General features: G+C 38.5%; 2 protein-coding genes across 3 annotated transcripts in view; one reads left to right on the top strand and one right to left on the bottom strand.

The window, feature by feature from the left end:
- The window catches only part of trappc9 (trafficking protein particle complex subunit 9), a 224,892-nt gene that overhangs the window by 25,151 nt on the left and 176,279 nt on the right, over window positions 1-23,462 (top strand). For both annotated transcript variants that reach the window (XM_025902130.1, XM_025902129.1), the window contains 3 exons: window positions 8,229-8,355; window positions 9,868-10,013; window positions 19,855-19,940. In XM_025902130.1, the coding sequence (XP_025757915.1) occupies window positions 8,229-8,355; window positions 9,868-10,013; window positions 19,855-19,940 (359 nt within the window). The remainder of the gene's footprint in view (window positions 1-8,228; window positions 8,356-9,867; window positions 10,014-19,854; window positions 19,941-23,462) is intronic.
- LOC109196581 (uncharacterized) lies at window positions 2,440-4,067 on the bottom strand. The gene is made up of 2 exons (XM_019350789.2): window positions 3,802-4,067; window positions 2,440-3,597 (listed from the first exon to the last, which is right to left on the bottom strand). Exons 1-2 carry the CDS (start codon window positions 3,908-3,910, stop codon window positions 2,615-2,617), a joined length of 1,092 nt encoding a protein of 363 aa, XP_019206334.1. The 5' UTR covers window positions 3,911-4,067; the 3' UTR covers window positions 2,440-2,614.

The following is a 23,462-nucleotide window of genomic DNA, read 5'->3' as shown; positions in this document are numbered from 1 at the left end:
AAATTGAATTAGCCAGCTATATTCACAATTAACATCCAGATCACTGAAATGGGTGCATGGGTGCAGCAGTAGCCTTTTAAAACTGTTTATATTTAGGCATAAACTTTACTACTTGTATATCATTATCAAGTTTAGTAAGTCAATAATAGTTATGTTTCTAAAGTTGTTCAGTGCATGCACGGATCTTGCAGTTCACTATGTTCCTATATAGTAGTATATTTTTTTTCATTAGTATAATATAAAATAAATTTTACATGTGTCAGGTTGTGTGCCAATATTTGCGGTGTAGTAGAACTGAGACATTAGTCATTACAAAAATTTATTTGAAATAATATTAAAATTCTCAAACAAAAAAACATTCAACTTAAATATATAAAATATAACTATTTACAGAGAGACGAATAAAAAGGACACAGCTTAAAGTGGAAGAGAAGGAGCTTTGGCTGGACCTGCCTCTTAGAACTAGGTCAGAGCATCATCACCAGGCTCCTGGTTGGTTGTCGCGGCGACTTGAAGCTGGAGTTCAGATTTTTCCAACTCGAGCGGTAGACGCGATACGTGCAAATGCACAAAATGCATTGTTGATTAGGCATTGAGCGTCGTTTACGAAAATTGAATTTCGGCGATTATATTTGAATCAGTGAAATTTTGGCTCAGTCAGAAATATTATAATTCTGATCACTTATCAGTACATATCCATATTTTTATATCTATAAAAACAAAGGTGACACTTGTGGGATTTGATCAAAGGTGTAAGCATCACAGCAGATGCCTTTATGTCAAAGTAACTGAGGATAAAACACAGAAAAACATGAAGGAGATTTTCCTGGCCTGGGATTTTATAGCAGATAACCTTAAAAATATTCTGCAGTAGATACATTTGTTCAGTATTGAACTGAAGAAATTAGGCTTTGTTGCTGGAAGTTTAAAAATAAAAAGCAGTGGCAGACAGCGCTGTAAACAACGGTAGCCTGGTGGGTAATAAGCAAGCGAATAAAGCAGAAAACAGATTTTTTTTTTTTTTTTATGGGAATCTATTCCTGAGAGAGAGGGAGACGGAGAGCTCTGCATGAAGTGTGATTTTTTTTTTTTTTTTTTTTTTTTTTTTTTTTTTTTTTTTTTTAAATTGTGTTGGAAGCAAAACAGCAAAAGTAAGAAGGAATTCATGATGATGTTTATGTGAAGCGAAACGTGAAGCTAGTTTGGATCTTCTTTTGTTGCTGGTTCAGTCAATGTTGTTTGGAGAGAGATCAAACCTGCAGCTTCAGAATCTAGCGCAAAAAAGACAAACACAAAGAGCGGAGCCACCGAAGTGTGGAAATGTTTCACTCAGTACAGTGCGCTCCAGCTGTGAGGCTACAGCTGCTGTTATGCAGCTGATGAATTGGTAATTGTGCACTGACTGGTCCTGACCGGAACAGCTTCTTCCCCACAGCTGTCAGACTCCTGAACTCTGCCTCCTGACATCTGACTCACGTTAAACTCATGGACTGAACATACACACACACCCACAACCACTAGCACTTTACCACTACTGTATAGTTCTGTGTAAATATCATTCTGTACATACGATAATTTTTTAATCCTACAACTGTTTATAACTTGCATAGTTCACATTTCTGTATAACTGTATATCTCAGATTTCTGTATAGTTTTTATTTCATATTTATATCCTGTTCATAGCCTGTACATAGCTTGTACTCACTACAGCCTGTACATACTTATAGTTATAGAATATTCATAACATACTTCACACCGTGTACATTATAACATACCATAATAGACCCATTTCTGTAATATACTTACACATCTATATTATTGCTAATATATATTGTAATATATCTATATCACGGCTAAAGCACTTTCTGGATGGATGCAAACTGCATTTCGTTGCCCTGTACCTGTGACATGTGCAATGACAATAAAGTTGAATTCTATTCTATTCTATTCTCCTAACCCCAAAACTGTTGCTGCTGAGAAAAATGTAATTTACACAGCTGGAAGAAGCAATGTACAGGAAGTACCTCCCCATAACTACACTGCTTTTTCTGATTTCACAGTAGTCCTCCAGTCTCTCTCCCAGTCATTCTCACACAACTCCATAATGATGTTGGTGGTACAGGACCACTGTTTTATCTACTCAGATAATCACTGTCAGACACATAGTAGTAGTAAACAAAAAAGTAAACAAAATCAAACATCAAAATTTTTATGTAGTTCCAGATTTTTATTAATTGTATTGTAATGGCTGATGGATGGTGAAGACTTTGCAATGTAACTGTTGTTGTGAATATGTTCACAACAACAGTTATACTTTCACAACAACAGTTATATTTTCACAACAACAGTTGTGAAAATATTCACATGTGAATATTTTCACAACTGTTGTTGTGAAAAAACAACCCCAACAATCAAATGATCCCTATGAGCAAGCACATGGCGACAGTGGGGAGGAAAAACTCCCTTTGAACAGGAAGAAACCTCCAGCAGATCCAGGCTCAGGGAGGGGCGGCTATCTGCTGCGACCGGTTGGGGGGGTGTTATTTATATTTTACTGCTGTTAATATTTCCATGTCTGTAATAAGCCTGATAGGCAAGGTGCAAGAACCCTGTCTTAATTTGTAATAATGGGGGCACGCTGTGTTTTCTCTGGTTTAATAGGAAGAGGAGGGGGGGATGGGATTAAATTTTTATTTCTGTTGATGTCCCACGTCTCTAATATGCGTGGTGTGTAAGGTGCATCAACCTTGTATCGGTTTTTAATAATGGGGGCACACCGTGTTTTCTCTGGTTTAATAGGAAGAGGAGGGGGGGGTGGGATTAAATTTTTATTTGTGTTGATGTCCCACGTCTCTAATAAGCGAGGTGCATAAGGTGCATCAACCTTGTATCGGTTTTTAATAATGGGGACACACCGTGTTTTCTGTGGTTTCTCAGACAGGGGAGGGGGTGTGGGAATAAGTTTTTTAGTATTAGCTGGTGAGTCTTTAGCTACAGACACACGCCTGTTTGTTTTATTAATTGTTGGCAGCCGAACTCGTTCCGTTTTAGCTGTTGTTTGTTCTGAGCTGCTGCGTTCCCGACAAAGAAGGAAATGAGGGAGGAGTGGTTCTTTTGGCTTTGGTTGAAAGTCATCTGAACCTTCCTTTTCTAAAACTACACTATGTTTTTTCCCCTCTGTTGTGTCTAAAACTGGGATGTTTTTACGAGCGGCTTTAAGAAGTTCCAGATCCATATCGCGACGACGGCGTTCGTTCTCGGTGGCCTGACGTCGTTGCTTGAACAAATACTGTGCTTCCATTTCTTTCTCAAGTTCAACGAAAGCACGTTTTTCTTTGGCTCTCTCGTAATTATATTGGCAAAATTCAATGTATTTTTCACGCCTCTTTTGCGCCTCTTCCATATGCTTTGCCAATAATATCACGTCAGCCTTCCTGCCAGCCTCACCCCACTCCCGACTTTCCCTTTGTTTGTCCTGTATTCTCTCTTTCTTTAGCCTGATTGCGTCCTCCCAGCTGTTGTGGAGTGACTTAAACATGGCTTTTCTTTCAGCCTCCCCTCTTTTTTCGTGTTCAAGGTGTTCCACTAACGGCTTTTCCCCCTGTTTCTCCTTTAACTCGAGTTCTTTTTGAGCTTCTTTAAGGTTATTTTTCCTTCCAATTTGTAATCTTTGCTCACGAAGAACCTCGTATGTTTTAAGCTTGCTAAGATTAGCGTTGTGCTCGTGATTTTGAATTAATATGTCTGACACATTAATTCCCTCGCTAATTTTTAGTTGTTTTTCTTTTTGAGCTCTGAATTTTTTAAGATCTGCCAGTACCTTGTTTGGCATTTGAACAGAGGACGTTTGGAGGGCCTTGTTGAAGTTTGTTGATGTTTGTGCCATCGCAAAAGGATAAATGTGAGACATAGTTAATAAAGGTTGTCTTTCACTGGTATTTTAGACAGAACAACTTTGGAGTTCACTTGTGTAGAGTATAGCGATGCTAAGGCTCTATTTGAGACCTGGGTTTGGAAGCTCCTTTATTGTGACGTTGCAAAGGCCTTTGATCTGAGCGTAAGCCCCCCCCCCCCCTGCTGGGCTTTGGAGCGTGATGTCACGGGGGTGGGCGTGGAAAGGATTTTGGCCCGATCCGCCATTTTGGGGGTCTAGCGCAAGTGAAAAGGGAGCGAAGGCACACACAACAGCCATGGTTCGTATTTGCTGTGTGGTCGGCTGCAGTGTTCGATCGCACGACCGGCAAGAGAATAAGCTTGAAAATGGTTTATCTTTTCATTCTTTCCCAACCTGGAAGCAACACGAGGCAGCGCGTGTATCGATGTTACCAAACGAAGGCGTCTAGCCTGGATAGCAGCTGTGAGACGAGCTGATATCCAGTTCCCTAACATCTCCAAATATCTGTTGGTGTGTTCCAGACATTTTCATTCCGGTAAGTTCTAAATATGTTCATATCACTCTTTATCCGGTTGTTCAGTGATGACGTGACGAATCCTACTTCCGGGCCTAAAGTAGTCTGCGTTTAATATGGCTTTTGTGTTGTTAACATGTTTAATGTTTTGTATTTTCTTCTATTTAATCTCAAAAAGCTCCTAAAATAGTCAGTGATCACTGTTGACCTCCCTCGGCTTTTATTACCGCTAATCATTTATTTAAGCTCAGTTTTTAAAACCTTACGATGTAACTACAGCACAGCCCATGCAGCAGTATATGAATGACTAACCTGGTATTGTGGATGGATTATCTCAGTTGTTCTCCTGGATGAAGTTTGGTCCGTTTACAGCATCCTGCCATGCGCTTACATTTGTTCCTGACCACCGAGAACACTCACGTTAACTTTTATCGAGTGGAAAAAAAGTTAGCTTGTTTATATTATGCTAACATAGCTGTGTCGCTAGCGGTCACGTAGCACATCATTATATACCAGCTAGCCCAACTTCAGTAAACCTACAAAAGTCACTGCTGTTTACTTTCCTGTCTTCATTTATGTTGGAAGTGATAGCAGAGCTGTACGTTTGAATTTGTTTCCAAAACCCCGCAGTCAGGACATGCTATATTGTATTTAGATAGAAGCTAGCGAGCTAACTTCTTGCTAACTTCTAACGCCGTTAAATGTCATAAATTCCATTTTCATGGATGCCTGGATGTTAAACTCAATTGTTACACCTGGTAGAGCAGAACACTGATCATTTTATTAAAGATGAAAGACTTTAGACAGTTTTTCAACTCTCAGTAATGCCACAGTGATCGTTTGATATATGGACCTGCAGCGGAGTTTAGGCCCAGACACGGCTAGTGACGTCAGACTGAACAACCGGATAGCCTATTAGTTTTATTTCCGATGCACTCTGAGCTCATAGCAAATTAGAACAAACATCCTACTGACTGATTTTGCAGAACTACCTTCTATTTATAGAGTTGCTAATTATTTGGCATTATTGCAGGCAAACCAGCCTATGAAATGGATAAAACACATCGTGACTGGGTTCCAGGGCTACAAACATGCCACCATGCCAATCAGATTGCTTCTTCCATGTGAGGGTGAAGAGGTGACCCTTCTGGATAAGATGGCGATGGTTTGCTGCGTTTTGGTGAACAGTGTGGTAGTAAAACCAGGGGAAAATGAAACTTGCTCCTGTTAAATATTCTTAAGTCTTTTGCTGTATAAATAACAGCAATTTTTCCAAAGATACAGTAAATAAAGTAATGTTAGTAGTGGGTGATATCAAACACTGTCATGATTTTGTGTAAACATTTTGTCATTTGTAAACTTTAAATGACGTGGATTCTACATTGTAACTGATGTGATGTTCTATAAAGTGGTTTTAATATAAGAAAAGAGGCAGAAATTAGTTTGTTTCTTTATTCAACTTTTGAACAGTGGTACTCTGTCAGTACATATTCATTAAATGCAAATTATTTACATGGCAGTGCACTTCAGGCATAAATCTAGACCCCTAGATAAAACATTATGGGTCATTCCCACAACCCACAGCCTTACTGTGTTCCAGTAAAGTATCCAATAGCAGTGACAACTCCTCCACAGTAGCAGGTGGGATTTTTCTTTTTTGAGGATGGCTCCTTTTACCTTTCAGTACGGATGGTCTGTTTATGTTTTGATCAAGAGCCTTCTTTTGGACAGCTGAAGAGGAGAAGTCTATCTTATGGCCAACCTCTGGCTGCATCTTGGTCATATTACCCAGCAAAACCCAGTATGCAGGTTCCTCTGTAACAGTCCTTGTGCCACAGATCCGCACTGTTCCTTCTACATTAAACAGAAGAGCAGCGACATTGCAGCGAGTGCAGGTCTCCGCGACTCCGGCCATACAGGTGCAGTGGGCGGCTTCAACCTATCCTGTGATGCTCAGTGACCCATGGCTGCAATGCTGGTTCATTCAGTCTTTAAGAGTGCAGTGCCTGAAACACACACAAAGTTAATTTAAAGACAAGAACTAATGAGCCAAGGCCGACAGAAATGTGTTTAATCTACTTTATCATAAATGTAACAAAGTGTTTAGAAAGTTAGCACATATATGTAATTTTTCATTTTTTTATGCATCCATCTATAGAACGCTGCATGTTATATTCTAAATCTGCCTGTTCTCTCTCAGAAACCCGCCTGCAGTAAATGAACCTAAAGTATGTAATGCAAGGATGTAATCCCTTTCAAAATGGAGAAAGCATAAAGTGACAATTATGAATCACTTAATATGATAAGGAGATTCTGCAGGTCATTAATCAATGTATAAAACTAAAATAAAATGTATTTTTAGTGACACAGGATACAAACATGGAAGCAAGATGTATAATTAGAATTATTTATAATAAATATGAATAAATTATTGCAATTTCTTTAACCATAGAGAATAACTAAATCCTTCAGGACAATGTCACATTAATGCACTGAACTGACTATGTTATCCCTCTAACAGCCTCCACATGTTCTCACTGTAATTTCCCCTCATGAATGAATTTATGCTGCACTAATCTGAATGTTCGGGGGAAAATCAAACGGGTCCACATTTCCAGTGCACGCTATTTCTGCAAGTACCGCCGCTTCGCCTCTGGACGCAATCGGTCTCTATACAGTCCATTCTCTTTTGAGCTGCTTTTAAGCATCTTTCTTGTAGTCGTCGTTCCAACACAGTGTGTTTGTTTTGATTTGTGGACCCGGAAAATGGCGTCGCGCTCCCAAAATACATTGCGGCGTGCCGTCAACTCCAAAGCCCTGTTAGCATTTCTATTCAGTCTACAGCTTGTATAAAATCTTTTTATATCTATGTTATCTTTAAATTTTTTAAAATTTATACAGCTTTAATAAGCTCTGTAATATAGTCTGCAATAAATTTGTGAACGTCACATTTCAAACAATCAGCATTGTTGTGATACTTAGGTTAAATTCTATTTAATGACATATTTAACACCAAGTTAGTTGCTAGTAAAAGGATAAACACTCAGAGCTGATACTAGTCTCTTCTGGTTGTTAAGTTCACTGATGTTAATTATTGATGTAAGCAAAAGACAATTTGTTGCTAGATGCGGTAACATTATTCATTAATGTATTATTATATATAATTATTGTCTGCTCCACTCTCCCTCTTTCTTCTTCCTTTTTTCACTCTGATTATAACTGGTCTTTCCATTAAGTGGCTCTTTTTGTTTTCATTTGGTTTGTTTAACCAGAATGATGCACACCACTTACAACAATCCTGCTGTCATTGCAAACTTTGCTTGTTGGCACAGCGGTAGTTCAAAGTTTGTCCCTACACTACCTGGGTACTTCAAGAAGGTGTCTGTCTTGCTTGCTGGCTAGCAGAGTCTACGAACATGACCATCTGTCATTACAAAAAGCCTGTCAAAGAATCTCCTCTTACATACTCCTAATCCTCCTAAAGGCACACAGATGTGTATAAAATATTTCCAAGTAAATGTTTTCCTCCCTTAGTTGACACACTTGTAAGAAGTACATCCTGTGGCTGGGTGAGCAGGTGTTGATGGTACAATTTATAAACTATAATTTTTCTTTAAGACTGGGGCTGTTAGTGCTGAGAGGGAATTTCTCAGAAGTCAGTAATGATGTCATTTAATTTATGTAGGACACAAAGATGAGTCCTCTACATTGCTAACATCATGTTTGTGATTGTTACTTTCTTGTCCTTGACAGAGTTATGTTTAGATTGCTTTAGGGGCATGGATTTTTTTTCACTGTGATGCGCTCTTACATTTATAGAAAAGAAAGAAGTCACCCAGAGTCTGGAGAACTACACCTCCAAGTGTCCTGGTGGAATGGAGATTATCACCCTTCCCGATGGCTTGAAGCTACCTCCAGTGCCCTTCACAAAGCTCCCTATTGTTCGGTAAGGTGGCAGTCTAGTTAATGTTACTCCAGTGTGGCTTGATTTCTTTCTTTACAGAAGAAGAAAAAAAAAAAGTAAGATGTTGCCTCTCCAGTGCACATGTTGTCACAACAAATTAAGTGAAATGGATCCACGCTGGTTTATGCTGTCCCTGAAGTTAAACTGACTTTTTGTTATACTTTGATCAAGTGATCCCTTCACTTTATGGTTTGATGGTCAGACGCTTGAGAGATGAGTTACAATGTTTTAAATTAATGTTAATTATTGCCACACTGCATGCAATAAAATTAGATTAGATTAGCCTTTGTCTCCCTTGAGAGAAATTTGTCTTGGACAAATGAGTGGGACATCGCACATAAAATAGCATAACATTAAATTCACACACATTCACAATTTCACCTTTTGTCATTGAAAAGTTTAACTAATAATTGATGATTTACCACATACTCTTCAAATATGTGCTTCGAGGGGAGACGAATGGCGCAGACCAATTGTCTTTCCAGTCATTTAATCAAATTTTGAATTGTCCTATAAAATAGTAACATAATGCTTTTATCCACATCATAACCTCTAAGCTTTCTTTAAAAAAAGTTATTCAAGCACTGACTGATTCGTTAACAAGCATACTTCATATGGTGTACCTGACAGTTATTGAAGTGAAGGAAACTTTGGTGAATGTCTAAATACTTAACTGTTGTCACTTCAATTTTTTCTCCACTAATTCAAAGCAGACGGTGAGCTCCTGTAGGTATCAGATTGAAGATTTCATTGGTTTTAGTTTCTGCACCACCACTGCACAGTCCATTTCCTTATTTTATTTTTTTTAATTGTTTTTATAAATAACTTAAGATTCAGATATTTGATTCCTGCAATTGTTTGTGTATAATGTAAGGAGTGGAGTACACACTTTCTTCAAGTTCCTGTACTTTTTTTGTTTTGCTGAACTTGTAACTTTTAACAAAGAATAGTACCATAATTCTCTCTAACAGTGGGCTCTAATAAATATGAATGTTCATCACAAACACTTTGAAATACCATATATTACATAAGCAGTTGTTAATAACTTTCTTTAAAAGGTTGCCTAGATATTGGGGCGACTGTGTTTCAGGAGGTTGGGAAGCTCATCTTGTAACCAGAAGGTTGCCGGTTCAATCCCCAGCTCTGTCTGTCTTGGTCGTTGTGTCCTTGGGTAAGACACTTCACCTACCGCCTACTGGTGATGGCCAGAGGGGCCTCGTTTCTGTCAGTCTGCCCCAGGGCAGCTGTGGCTACAACTGTAGCTTCGCTCCACCAGTGTGTGAATGTGAGAGTGAATGAATAGTGGAATTTTAAAGCGCGTTGAGGGTCTTGAAAAGCGCTATATAAATGCAATCCATTATTATTATTATTATTATTATTATTATTATTATTATTATTATATTGCTGCCATGTCAAATGATCATTAAGGAACTTTAAACCTTGAATACTTGTGGAAAAATACGGTAACCCATGCCACTGTTTCTTCGTCAATAGATCTGTGAAGCTCCTTAATCTGCCCGTCAGTCTGCGGCCCCATAAAGTGAAAGGCCTGCTGGGACAGAATATATCCAATGCTAGCCCTTTCATCTACTCACCAATTATCATGCACAACAGAGGAGAGGAGCGTTGTAAGAAAATAGGTAAGTCCAATTATGATTTTAGTGAAGATGCCACCATGTTGGGTCATAGTTGAAGTGTCCAAACCTGGTTTCAAAAGCGAGTCAATCCACATAGACTCCCATAGATGTTTCCAGTCTGGTACAAAAGCTGTGAAATGGTGGGGACTGGTAACCCTCAAAGTGAGGGGCACGGCTGTTTTGATTGGCAGTTATGCTGACATAAGCTGCTGTCGCCGTTTGTGGTGCCTTTTGGAACATTTGAATGGAATTATTGGACAAATAATCTAGCTTTTAAGTCTTAGTCAGTTCCTGATCCAAAATCTTCTTCTGTTCCCAAAATCAAAACTGTGTGGCATCACTGAGTTAAAAATGGCCTTAATTCTTTCATCTGCAATAAAATGATCAGTGTGATCAGTGAGTCTGCTCTTTCAGATGTTGTAATAAAGTTTAACATCCGGGGATCCGTGAACAACAGGATTTATGAAGTTTAATGGAGTTAGAAGTCAGCCCTCCTTGCTTTCTTTGCAGCCATTGGATAAATTATCAGACATTGCAGAAACTGAAAATGTCTGTAGTGTTGATGTTTAGAAATCAGAGCTATTAAAAAGGTGCCCGAGGAACAGAAATCTTGTCCTATAGTCCCCATATAAAGTGGGACACCTGGTCAGTCTAGTCACAAATGGCTCGTTTCAGTCCTGAATGCCACCTGCACTGTAAGATTTGATCATCTGCCTCCTAACTTTGCCACATGAAGCTTCCTGTTGTTTGGATTGTTTGAAGTTTCATTTACAAAAATGTTACCAAAGGGGGAAAACAGGAATTTCACACTGTGGAACTTCAAGTGCTGCTGTCGAAATTAGCAAACAAAAGCTAATTTAGGGGAGAGAGTAGGCGTATTAGAGGATTACTTATTGTTCAAAGCATTTTCAAAACAATTAGAAAGATTAATTTTACAGCTCCTTATGGCATGAGAAAAGAGAGCTGTTGGACAAAGTTAACCATTCTAAACCAGTGCAGTCAGTGTAAAAGGCAGTAAGTTGTGGGACAACAGGTTACTGACATAATAAATTAGAAAAAATATTGGCTTTTTAATATGTGACAATGCAAATGATAATTGTGATCCTGTCTCTGGATGACAGTCTGTATTGTTTAAGCTGAGACTGAGATCTTTCAACATGCTGCAGTGCTGTGTTGGCTAACTTTACATCAGTCTCCAAACTCAGCAGTTATCTATTTCATTTCTGTTTGCATCCAAAGTCATTGCAGACCTGTGTCTTTTTCTTTACTTTCCCCCCTGCTGAAAGAAAAAACATGCACATCTTTGGATTTCAACTATTTAACTTTTTGACATCTGTTTTCTATAGATGCCTGGATCCTATACTTGATTATAACCACCATAATTTCTTTTGCAGGGAGTTAATTAAAAGCTGCATATATAAATACAAATACAGTACATGAGACAAAAACAGAATTTCTTCGATTGTAGTAAGCTTGGCAGTGAGTATTTGGTATGACCACCTCTATTCTTTAAAAGAAACATAACTTAATTAAGAAAACTTTGCAGATGTACAGGGAGTGCAGAATTATTAGGCAAATGAGTATTTTGTCCACATCATCCTCTTCATGCATGTTGTCTTACTCCAAGCTGTATAGGCTCGAAAGCCTACTACCAATTAAGCATATTAGGTGATGTGCATCTCTGTAATGAGAAAGGGTGTGGTCTAATGACATCAACACCCTATATCAGGTGTGCATAATTATTAGGCAACTTCCTTTCCTTTGGCAAAATGGGTCAAAAGAAGGACTTGACAGGCTCAGAAAAGTCAAAAATAGTGAGATATCTTGCAGAGGGATGCAGCAGTCTTAAAATTGCAAAGCTTCTGAAGCGTGATCATCGAACAATCAAGCGTTTCATTCAAAATAGTCAACAGGGTCGCAAGAAGCGTGTGGAAAAACCAAGGCGCAAAATAACTGCCCATGAACTGAGAAAAGTCAAGCGTGCAGCTGCCAAGATGCCACTTGCCACCAGTTTGGCCATATTTCAGAGCTGCAATATCACTGGAGTGCCCAAAAGCACAAGGTGTGCAATACTCAGAGACATGGCCAAGGTAAGAAAGGCTGAAAGACGACCACCACTGAACAAGACACACAAGCTGAAACGTCAAGACTGGGCCAAGAAATATCTCAAGACTGATTTTTCTAAGGTTTTATGGACTGATGAAATGAGAGTGAGTCTTGATGGGCCAGATGGATGGGCCCGTGGCTGGATTGGTAAAGGGCAGAGAGCTCCAGTCCCACTCAGACGCCAGCAAGGTGGAGGTGGAGTACTGGTTTGGGCTGGTATCATCAAAGATGAGCTTGTGGGGCCTTTTCGGGTTGAGGATGGAGTCAAGTCCTACTGCCAGTTTCTGGAAGACACCTTCTTCAAGCAGTGGTACAGGAAGAAGTCTGCATCCTTCAAGAAAAACATGATTTTCATGCAGGACAATGCTCCATCACACGCGTCCAAGTACTCCACAGCGTGGCTGGCAAGAAAGGGTATAAAAGAAGAAAAACTAATGACATGGCCTCCTTGTTCACCTGATCTGAACCCCATTGAGAACCTGTGGTCCATCATCAAATGTGAGATTTACAAGGAGGGAAAACAGTACACCTCTCTGAACAGTGTCTGGGAGGCTGTGGTTGCTGCTGCACGCAATGTTGATGGTGAACAGATCAAAACACTGACAGAATCCATGGATGGCAGGCTTTTGAGTGTCCTTGCAAAGAAAGGTGGCTATATTGGTCGCTGATTTGTTTTTGTTTTGTTTTTGAATGTCAGAAATGTATATTTGTGAATGTGGAGATGTTATATTGGTTTCACTGGTGAAAATAAATAATTGAAATGGGTATATATTTGTTTTTTGTTAAGTTGCCTAATAATTATGCACAGTAATAGTCACCTGCACACACAGATATCCCCCTAAAATAGCTAAAACTAAAAACAAACTGAAAACTACTTCCAAAAACATTCAGCTTTGATATTAATGAGTTTTTTGGGTTCATTGAGAACATGGTTGTTGTTCAATAATAAAATTATTCCTCAAAAATACAACTTGCCTAATAATTCTGCACTCCCTGTAGTTTCTTTGAGTTCTCCACGCTTCTCGAAGGACTTTCAGGATGTTGTGTGTTTTGTGACTTGAGAACGCCACGATGCAGGATTTTCAAATTGATACCGTAAGTGTATGTAGTTAAAATGTCAGACGAGTTTAGGTCAAGGCCACGGAGATTTAAAGGTCAGAGGTCAGCTTTAGAAGAAGGTGATGTTGGATTTTGAAATTGACACTACAGGTGTTTGTACTAGGAGGCTGAGGGCTGCTGGCAGTTGCAGGCATTTTTTAGAAATTGTTCCTTCAAATTACAAACTTGGCAAAACAAGACATCAACCTGTCTGTGGATTTTTGACGTTTGATAATAGGAGGTTCATCTTACAAGCTGAAAACACAAGTTGTCATATAAAACCACAGATCCTTTTCAAGGACAATGGCACATAGCAAAAGGATTAAATTCGATTAAATTCTCTCATTTACAGTGTCAAAAAAACTGCTTTAGAAATGTTTCTCATCTGGGGAAAATAGTGACTATTAACACTTTTAAACAGGCCCAGAAACTAAGCTTTGGTCCAGTCTTTGGTTCTAATTTCATTTGCATGAATTTTGCTTCAATGTCCAGATCTACTGACCATATATAATTTAGTATAAAAGATGAATGCTGCTGATTGTTAAATACAGTATTTCACAGTGGGGTGCAGTAACAGCCCCTAACATCTTATCTCTAAAATGTTTATTAAAAAAATATTCTAACAGGACATGAGAGATAGTTTAACAAAATAATTTTACCATTAAAGATGCAAATGCAAACACTGGAATGTTTGACTTTTGTTTACTCAAGTAAAAGTGAAAATGTACAGGCTCTGAAATGCAGCTCTTTGAAGGACATTTCTACCTTTTTTTTCTTTCAAAGCTAACTGAATCTTGTTGCTATATTAATATAATAAGTGAGAAAACATGGGAATACATAGTGTTATTTTTTTTATTTTTATTTTTTTTATTTTGCGTTAACACCTAAATAGAATCATGAGCAAAGTCGAGGGTTAAAGTGAGATGGGCCAACAGGTGGGGCAACCCTAAAATCGGTTGTAGTGGCATTGTGTGGGGAAAAGAATCACAATCCGGTCTTTAAGTGATGACGTGATTAAACCCTGCTTCCGGGCCCAAACTACTCTGCGTTTAATAAGGCTGTTGTTATTTTTAACTTGTTTTTATGGTTTGCATCTTCTGTTTAGTCTGAACAAGCCCCTAAAAACAGTCAGTGATCACTGCTGGCCTCTCTGTTTTTATTACCGCTAATCATTTTAAAACTCAGTTTTTAAAACCTTATGATGTCACTACAGCCCAGCCCATGCAGCAGTATATTAATGACTAACCTCGTATTGTGGATGGATTTTCTCAGTTGTTCTCCTGACTGAAGTTTGGTCCATTTACAGTATCCTGCCATGCGATTGCATTTGTCCCCAACCATCGGGAACCGTCACGTTAACTTTTACAGAGTAGAAAAAAGTTAGCGTTCATCCTCCAGCTTCACTGTGTTTATGTTATGCTAACATAGCTGTGTCGCTAGCGATCACGTTGCACATCATTATACACCAGCTAGCCCAACTTCAGTAACCCTACAAAAGTCACTGCTGTTTACTTTCCTGTCTTCATTTATGTTGGAAGTGATAGCAGAGCTGTGCGTTTTAATTTTTCAGTAGTCTCTCAGTCAGAACATGGTACATCATGTTTAGGTGGAATCTAGCGAGCTAACTTCTTGCTAACTTGTAACTCTGTTAAATTGAATAAATTCTGTTTTCATGGATGCCTGGATTTTAAACTTAATTGTTACACCTGGTAAAGCAGCAACGCGGATCATTTTATTAAAGATGAAAGAATTTAGACAGTTTTTCAACTCCCAGTAATGCTGCAGTGATCGTTTGACTTATGGACCTGCAGCGTAGTTTGGGCTCAGACATAGTTAATGACGTCAGACTTAAGGACCGGATATTTTCTGCTGTGAGCTCCAGCAGATTTTCTTTGTGGACAGGCTTTGTCGGTGATGCTGTTGCTTTGAATTAATTGTGTGAATAAACTGAAGTATAATTTCTGTTACACTTGACATAACCCAACTATGACCATGAACACAAAGTCCTTTACTGTAAATTCCCCACAGTATGACAAGCAAACCTACTTATTCCACGCTAAAGTGGCTTGTATTTTCCTGCAACCTTTGTATAAGACAAAGTTAGTATACCTCAGTTTGTTTTGCAGGACAACATTAAAGAAACACAACTTCACGTCATATACAGATCCAATATCTGATTTTAAAAAACACAAGGACACTTAGTGACAGCTTTAAATTTCCAGTTTGTCAAATGCCACTGAGCAGCATTTACTTTAAAATGTAACCTCTCTTGTCTTTCCTACATCTTCCTCCACCTCTGGGTGAAGTTGTCTCACACTCTTCTCTCCCTGGGAAATGCAGGACACAAACATTTTGTTTGCTAATATCTTTTTGAGCTGTTAAGAGATGTTGTATTTGACATTACCTGCCAATTTAAAACAAAACAAACAAAAAAACATTACTCCCTTTATCCTCACTCCTTCTGTAACGCTGCTTAGATGCTAAAGTACCGCGACCACAATTTATGGACATCTGCACCAAAAAAAAAGCCTTTTAGACTAATTCTGGCCCAGTTTTGCCCTGAGTATAGTAGTATTAATGATGCATAAATTATGTTTTTTCTCTTTCATCTCTTTGTGGATGATAAGCTGATGATAGACACATCAGTAGGATTGTGTCTTATGCATACTTGCCAACCTTGAGACCTCAGAATTAGGGAGACATTCAAAGGGGGAGGGGGTGTATACATATAAAAACAACTTGATTTTTCAGTAATTATTTATTTAAAGTAAGTTAAATGTCACCGTTATAGCTGTCCCCCAGCCGGGGCTGTCCAAATACAGAGGCTGCATCTACCTGAGGACCCGGCCTTCATGGTCTAAGTGGGCCAGGTCCCTCGAAAGCCGGGTAGGCTGGAAGTGAGCGACTGTGACGGTCTAGCCTCCAGAATTACGTCACGAGCTCTCTCGGTGGAGTGAAACTCTGCCGTCTGCTCCTTGCTATCTAAAATATAACCGGACACTGGCGTAAATTCTCGACCGTCTCACACTTCTGTTTAATCAGTTTTCTGTTTGACGTTTATTCAGCTGTGTGAAAACCCCGGAGGAACCCTCCAGAGGGATTAATAAAGTTTTATTTAATCTAATAACTTTAATCTCAGCCACAGCGATTTACTCAGGAACTAATAACCTGTAAAAAGTTAAACAATAACATTTTTAGGTTATCTAAGTGACTTATCATGTTTAACCTGAGTAGCGAAAGACAGCGGGGGTTTGAAAACGATGTGCCGGGAGTTCGCTGTTCTCGCCGGCTCAGCTATATTTGAAGTTTACACACCTACATTCTCACCTGAAAATATGCTAAAAGTTTATTTTGCGACCCAGAAAGAGTAATAAGAGTAATATTAAAATGAAATAGCTGCTGCCATTTTTGGAAACTGGAATTGGCTAGGCCGCGATATGAATTCTGGGATATGGTTTTACATATTTGTTGTCTGGGAGGAAAGTCAGGAGAAATTCGAGAGAATGGTGCCTCCAAGAGATTTTCGGGAGGGGCACTGAAATTTGGGATTCTCCCAGGAAAATCGGGAGGGTTGGCGTGTATGGTCTTATGGGCTATTGCCCCCTCCACTTAGTCTCAAATTGGTTTGATGTTTCAGTGATGGGAAATAAAACTTTCCCTCAAGTAAGTCTGTTTTGAAAATGTAATGAGTAAAAAGCACAGATGTGTTTAAAAATGTAGGGAGTAAAAGTAGAAAGTTGACAAAAATAAATATTTAAGAAAGGTACAGATGCCTAAAAACTCTACTTCAGTACAGTAATATGAAGTATTTGTACTTCATTATAAGCAGCTGAGGTGGGAAGTAAAAAGAGTTTTGAAAGAGATGAAGTCTTTGTAGATATCTGCTGAATATCAATGGTCACTTGAGGAGCTAAGACTGAAGCAACACAAATAAGATGGAAGCAATCCACTTTTTTTTTCCTTCTGTTTTCTGAGGTGTATTTCACACTTAATTGGCTGGCTATGAGAGTATGCCTGTGAGCCAGACCTGAGGTTGTGTGGGACTTTCCAGACATTCATATTATAGATATCTTTCTTTTGACTAGCTTAATTTCCCAAGGTGCATGGCTGCAGTTTGCCTTCCATAAATCCCTTTTCCTGCCAGGGTCTGAGGTAGGATTTTAAGGCCCTCTTTTGCAAGTCTATTTACAGCAAAGGGCTCTCCAAATGGACTAGAATGTGTTACATTTCAAAATGGAGATGGGACTACTGCAGCAGCATTTCAATGCGTTTAACCCCCCACCCCCAGTACTTTAAATATCTTATTCAGGAATCAGGGATACTTTACTCTCAAAGTTGGAGAAAGGTTTTCTGTCAGGTTCTCAGTGCCTGATGAATTTCTCTGATCATTTCCTAACTGTTTGGTACTTTGAAAATCTTTTTCAGAAACCATAATGCGAGCACACCTTTTACCCTGCCCTTTAAAAACCCTTTTCTCTGGAATCTTTTTAATTAAGTTCTAGTATAATTTGATCTCAATATCACTGCTGGTAGCTCATCACAACAGCTTAATAAATTTCTTTCTGTGAACTAACAATGACCCATTTAAAACAAAAAAAAAAACCCAAAAAGAAAAAGAAATCCATCAAGCCTTAAAGAGCGCATGCATCTATTCAAATTATTGTGGATTTTGTGCCATACAATCTGTATTCATAACATGGGCCACAGTGTGTTTACTGTTGTGTGTTACACAGCTGTAGCGGTTTCTGAAAAGAGTCTTTAACAGGTCCACTCTGATAACATTAACACATAAGGATTTCTTTTCTTGGTTCTTTCAAATACTGTAGTCTAGTCAAAGCTGCTGGTATCTTATGTATATTGCAGCAACGGGAAGACGGCTCTCACTCATAAATCATCATAACTTAGCAAATTATTGTGGTTAATGCTAAACATATCCAGTTAATGTTGGTGCTGACAGGTACCCAGTCCAGCCGTGCCGTTGTCCTGCGACCTGTTTGTCATTCATATTTGTGCCATATGGATTCATGTCAAAATATACTAGCAAGTCAGATTAAATTTAATCATAATATTGATTTGAAAAAAATGACCTAAATTTCCTCTGACATTAGCCCATCTGCAACATCATTGTCCATTATTACCTCCACCAAGGACTTAATGATTTATTGGTTGACTGATTGGTTGCTGACAAAAAGCCTTGTAACTTTAAAACTATGATTCCTAGTGTGGTGCATGTTGTCAGAATATAGAAGGTACTCTAAAAAGACTTTGATTTGATGTCACATTTACCTCTGACCTCTCCTTTAAAGTCTCCTTTAAAGTCAATAGACTAATAAAAAGGTCAAAATTATAGTAATGCTACATGCTGTTTCTTACTGCTATTGTTTATATAACATTGAGGTATATAGAGGAATGCTATATGGGGATTCTAAATATGACATTATAGTTTGCATTGAAATTTAATGTCATATTTGACCTCTCACCTCATTTTTACATTTCACAACTGCCTTTCTTTCAACTTGACCTCACAATTAAAGTATCATCAAGAGAACGGGCTGCCTAGTTAATTAGAAATATTCTGTAGTGTAATATTATATAATAAACTCAAGTTATTGAGTTTAGTGCTTCATGTTAAGTATTGTAAACATCATTTTCATAATGATGGCTTCATAATAGCCATTCAGATGATGCTTATAGCTGTGCCACACAGTACAAGCATTACCAAAGCTTTTGAAACATTACTTGCAGCTTAAGTAACCATCAGAATGATGTTGATAACTCACAAACCAGTAAGTAAACAGAATTAATTGCTTTTAGAAATGGAAACCTATGAATTAAAGTTTATACTGTCAATATTTGCAAAATTGTAGTTTACCAAACTCGCTATCATTATGTTTGAAAATATAGAAGTGTGGTTGGACCATCACTGGTCACTCAGAAGGTCAAGGGAGGAACAGGAAATCTGTGCCGCTTTGACGGTCACAGGAATCAAATTTACAGCCTTTTTAGAGTCACTCTGGGTCCTTGTACACTTAAAGGTGTGTGTTACAAGCTCAACAAGAGGATCTGCTCTTCTGCTCTGTCCTGTTTCTTGTCTATTGGAATGTGTCAGTGCGTAGCTGTTGCCCATTTGTCATGGTTAGTGTGACCGATTGTCAGCCTCTTACAGGATTTCTCCCCCTTTTACTGAGAGGTCATGGAAATTAGTTGAACCATTAGATCCAAGCAAATGCGTACAAGCTAGTTTTAGGCACAGATTGTTACTGTTGGGGAAATCACAGGTTTTAACAGCATATGAAAAGAAAACAAGTTCCTTTTGTAATCTGTCATCTAATCAAAAAAGTGTTATACGTTTTGTGTGGCATTGTATACGTCATCACTGCTTAGCTGAAAAATCCAGGAAGTTTTTTTTTAATTAACTTCCTGTTTGGTAATGAAAGAAAAAGATGCAACAAACTGATTGAACAGCTGAAAACGTATATCAAGCAGGAATGGAAAAGTCTTGGTTGTTTGTTTGTTTTTTTTAAACAGTGATTGTTGCCTTTGATCATGAACGGCGTCATAGTGTTATGGTGGATTTTACCATTAATTGCACCTGGGTTTTAATACCACTAAAATCTAATGTTTTTGTCTCTTTCCCTAGATTTCCAGTGGGTTCAAGGGGATGTTTGTGAAGTGCAGCTCATGGTCTACAACCCAATGCCTTATGAACTGCGTGTAGAAAACATGGTAGGTCGATTTATGACACTTAACCTTAACAAGTGCACCATAATCATGGTTAAATATCAAAGCACAGAAAGTAGTTGCTATAGTAATACGTTCCTAATAATACTGGTTTTTAGTTATTCTTGTTTGCTTAGTTATCCTACCTTAAAATCTTTCTTTTTTTTTGACAGTTTCTAAATGAGTTTGGGAATGATTGCATTTGATTGTGAGAGCTCTTCTTCCTCCAGTGAGAGATCCATCTCGTGATGCTTGTATTGCTTTATTCACCATCCTGTCAGAGGTCGACCGTTCCCTTTCCTTTTCTGTACTGAGAGGAAAAAAATATTTTAAAGTGGACATGAAACGCATATCATATATCAAGGCTAATTTACACTATAGAGCCATACTCTCCTAAAACGTACACATATTTAACGCTGCCTGTGAAGCTGGATTTAAGAAATCAGTGCTTAAGGTTTTAACCAACCAGCCAATTATTGTGTTTATTGGCTGGTTGATGCTAGTAGTGCTTAAACTAATGTAAGTCTAACTTTAGGCATTCATTTCTTAAATGCAGCTTCACAGGCAGCGTTAAATATGTGTCAGTTTTAGAGAGCAAGACACCATGATGTCTTTATACAGACATCTAGTGTTTCATTTCTACTTTAAAAGAGACCATTTTAACCAGATTGTTTAATATTTAATAGTCACTGTATCTCCAGCTGATGCATAGATCTCTACGTCTTCAACATCCATTTCTAACTTACGAATGTTGTCACTCCTTTGTTGCTTTTTTTTTTTTTTTCATGCACACATGTTAAGCCACTTTATCGAGTCAAGGGGTGGAAAACCTTTCCCAAGAAATTGCTTTTCTTCCTACTCACTGCTGTGTCTGTTTATGAATGCAGTGATGTGGGACCTCCTTGAAATGCAAAGCAGTCCTAAGGCTCGATAAAAGGCCAGCAGGGGAAAGCCTTGCTTTATGCTGTTAGATAGCAGTGGCACACAGGAGTGTACACAATGCACTGCATGTCAAAAGTGATGTTGCTTTAATTATTTGGAAAGTCGAGAACAAATTACCGTGAAAGTTTTATGACAGAGCGTAAGCAGTGACAGTGGACTCCTAATTGTGGTGGCCGTCTCAGAGCTGGAGCCAAACAGACTTGGACAAGTCTTGCTGGTTGATTTAGCCATGCTGCATCAACACATAATGGCACATGCTGTTACAGGAAACGCAGACAACCTGCAGTTTGGAACATCTGGTAACTCAAAGAATAGTCACAGTCCACTTGTCCCTGAATTTGCATTTCTATGTGTAACATGCTAAATGTGTGTCTGAGAAATATCATTTCTCTACACCGACCTTTAAGATATACCATACTGTTGACTTTCACCATTAAAGTCTGGAAAAAACCCACAAAACTAAATCACCATCTTTAAGTCTGTGTAGGTTCTCAGTCATGACAGAAGGTGACTGGACTTCTTCAAGCTATTTGAAGACATTTCACCTTTAATCCAAGAGGCTTCTTCAGTTCATTCTTTAAAGTTAGAGATCATTAACATTTGGTGGCTGAACAACAACATTTCTTGTTGCACCCAGTTTTATATAATCTTTCATGGTGAATGCAAAGTTGTGTGCATTTGTAAAAGATTATTATCACAATAATAATCAGGCCCACGTACTCCGAGCCAACAGACGAGCTACTGTAGCTGAAACTGCTGAATAAGTTGAACCCTGTTCACTGCCAAAAGCACCAACAAATGGACACATGAGCATCAGAGCTGGACACTGAGCAGTGGAAGGTGTCGGCCTTGTGTGATGAATACTTTTAAATCAGATGGATGGCCTGATGCTTCACTTCCCTGTTGAACACTTGGCACCAGGATGCACTGGGAAAAGGCAAGCTGGTGGAGGCAGCGTAATGCTTTGAGCAATATTCTGGCAAACCTTGGGTCCTCCCATCCACGTCGATGTTACTTTGACATGTAGCACCTACATAAGCATTGCTCACTTGTGGTAGACAAAATATAGTGGCTCTATCCAAGTCAACATTTCAAACACAGCCCTTGAAATTATTAAAATACCACTATTTAAAATCAAGCTAATAAGGTCCTGAAAGCTGTAAAAGAAAATAACATAGTTTAATTTGATGAATTTGTTTTTCTTCATTTTTGTAGTTTTATTGCCATCTGCAAATTGTTGTATATTTTTTGTGTACATTTGTGTACAGCATGTTTCACAATATGAAAAAACATCATGTCACATGCTCCAGTTTATCAAATCCCACTGAGCCGTTCTTACCTTTAAATCTAACCTCTCTTCTTTTGCTGTTGTCTTGTCTTTCTTATCTTTCTCCATCTCTAAGTGACATTAGCTCTCTTTCTTTTCTCTCACTGTGAAATACAGCAGCTGGACCTTTTAGCTAGCAACACACTACGAGACAAACTGCACATAAACAGTTTGTGTGTTTGCTGGTGTTTGCTGAGCTCATAGAAACACTGAATTTGAAATTACCTGCCACAAACTACTGTAGCATACTGATACCTGGCTAAATTCATTGTTTCAACACTGTTTAGTTTTCAGTTTCTTTATAGAAGTGTCAAAAATGTCTTGTGCTTATTTTACTTTTTTAATAAATAGTTAAGGAGCTGTGTTGATCCATTAGGTCTAACATGAAATATTAGGTAAACACAGGTGTTACTAATCATATTAATTAGGGTTCTGCATTAATGTGATTGGTAACACCTGTGTTTACCTACTCTATAATGTCAAAAAGCTGTGTAAAGCCCAAGGGAAGAGGTTCAAGATGCCACTATGCCAGTATGTTGTAAGGTGAATTAGTCACACAGACAAGGTCAGATATGCCACCATCTCCTCCCCACCTACAGGTAAACTGATCAGTTCACAGATGGAGACTGAAGCTTTCACATCTCCATGGCAGCTGGGAACCTTAGGTGGTGTTGTAGAGTCACGCAGGTAGACAGACAGAATGACATAAGCTGCCAAGAGCGCCCCTGTAACCCAGACAAAGTGACTGCCGGTAAACTAGAACGACCATTTATCCACTGTATAAAACCAGCTCTCTGAAACACACAAACACACAGGGTCACTTTTCCTTCTCTCATCAAGGTGACCCTTTAGTTTGGCAAGGCAGCCTCTCCTTCTCAGTCACCACACGACTTCAGCGCTAACACACAGCTTTGCTTTGTGCTTTATCGATTTTCCGTTAAAGTGGTGCTTTTTACTACAACCGCCAGCTTTTCATTTTCAGAGGGGTCATCATGAGATGCTTATTTCATACTTTCAACAAACAAGTTTGGGTATCTGTTTGCTTTCTGTTAAAATGACTAGGTTTGATTTTTATTTTCTCTTACATTTACTCAGCTTAGGTCAGCCCAGATAGTTATAATAAATATGGATTAATCATTTGCTTCAGTCATGGCGGAAAAAACATATTTAACAGAAATGTCTGCTGTCTGGCTTTTGTTATAAAACATTTGTTGTTGCCAAAGTAATCACAAATAATATTCATGCTATAGTGACATGAG

Source organism: Oreochromis niloticus, linkage group LG22 (genome assembly GCF_001858045.2).
Source record: "Oreochromis niloticus isolate F11D_XX linkage group LG22, O_niloticus_UMD_NMBU, whole genome shotgun sequence".
Lineage (NCBI taxonomy): Eukaryota > Metazoa > Chordata > Actinopteri > Cichliformes > Cichlidae > Oreochromis > Oreochromis niloticus.
Note: the sequence above shows the minus strand (reverse complement) of the source record. Positions and strands in the feature narration are given on the sequence as shown.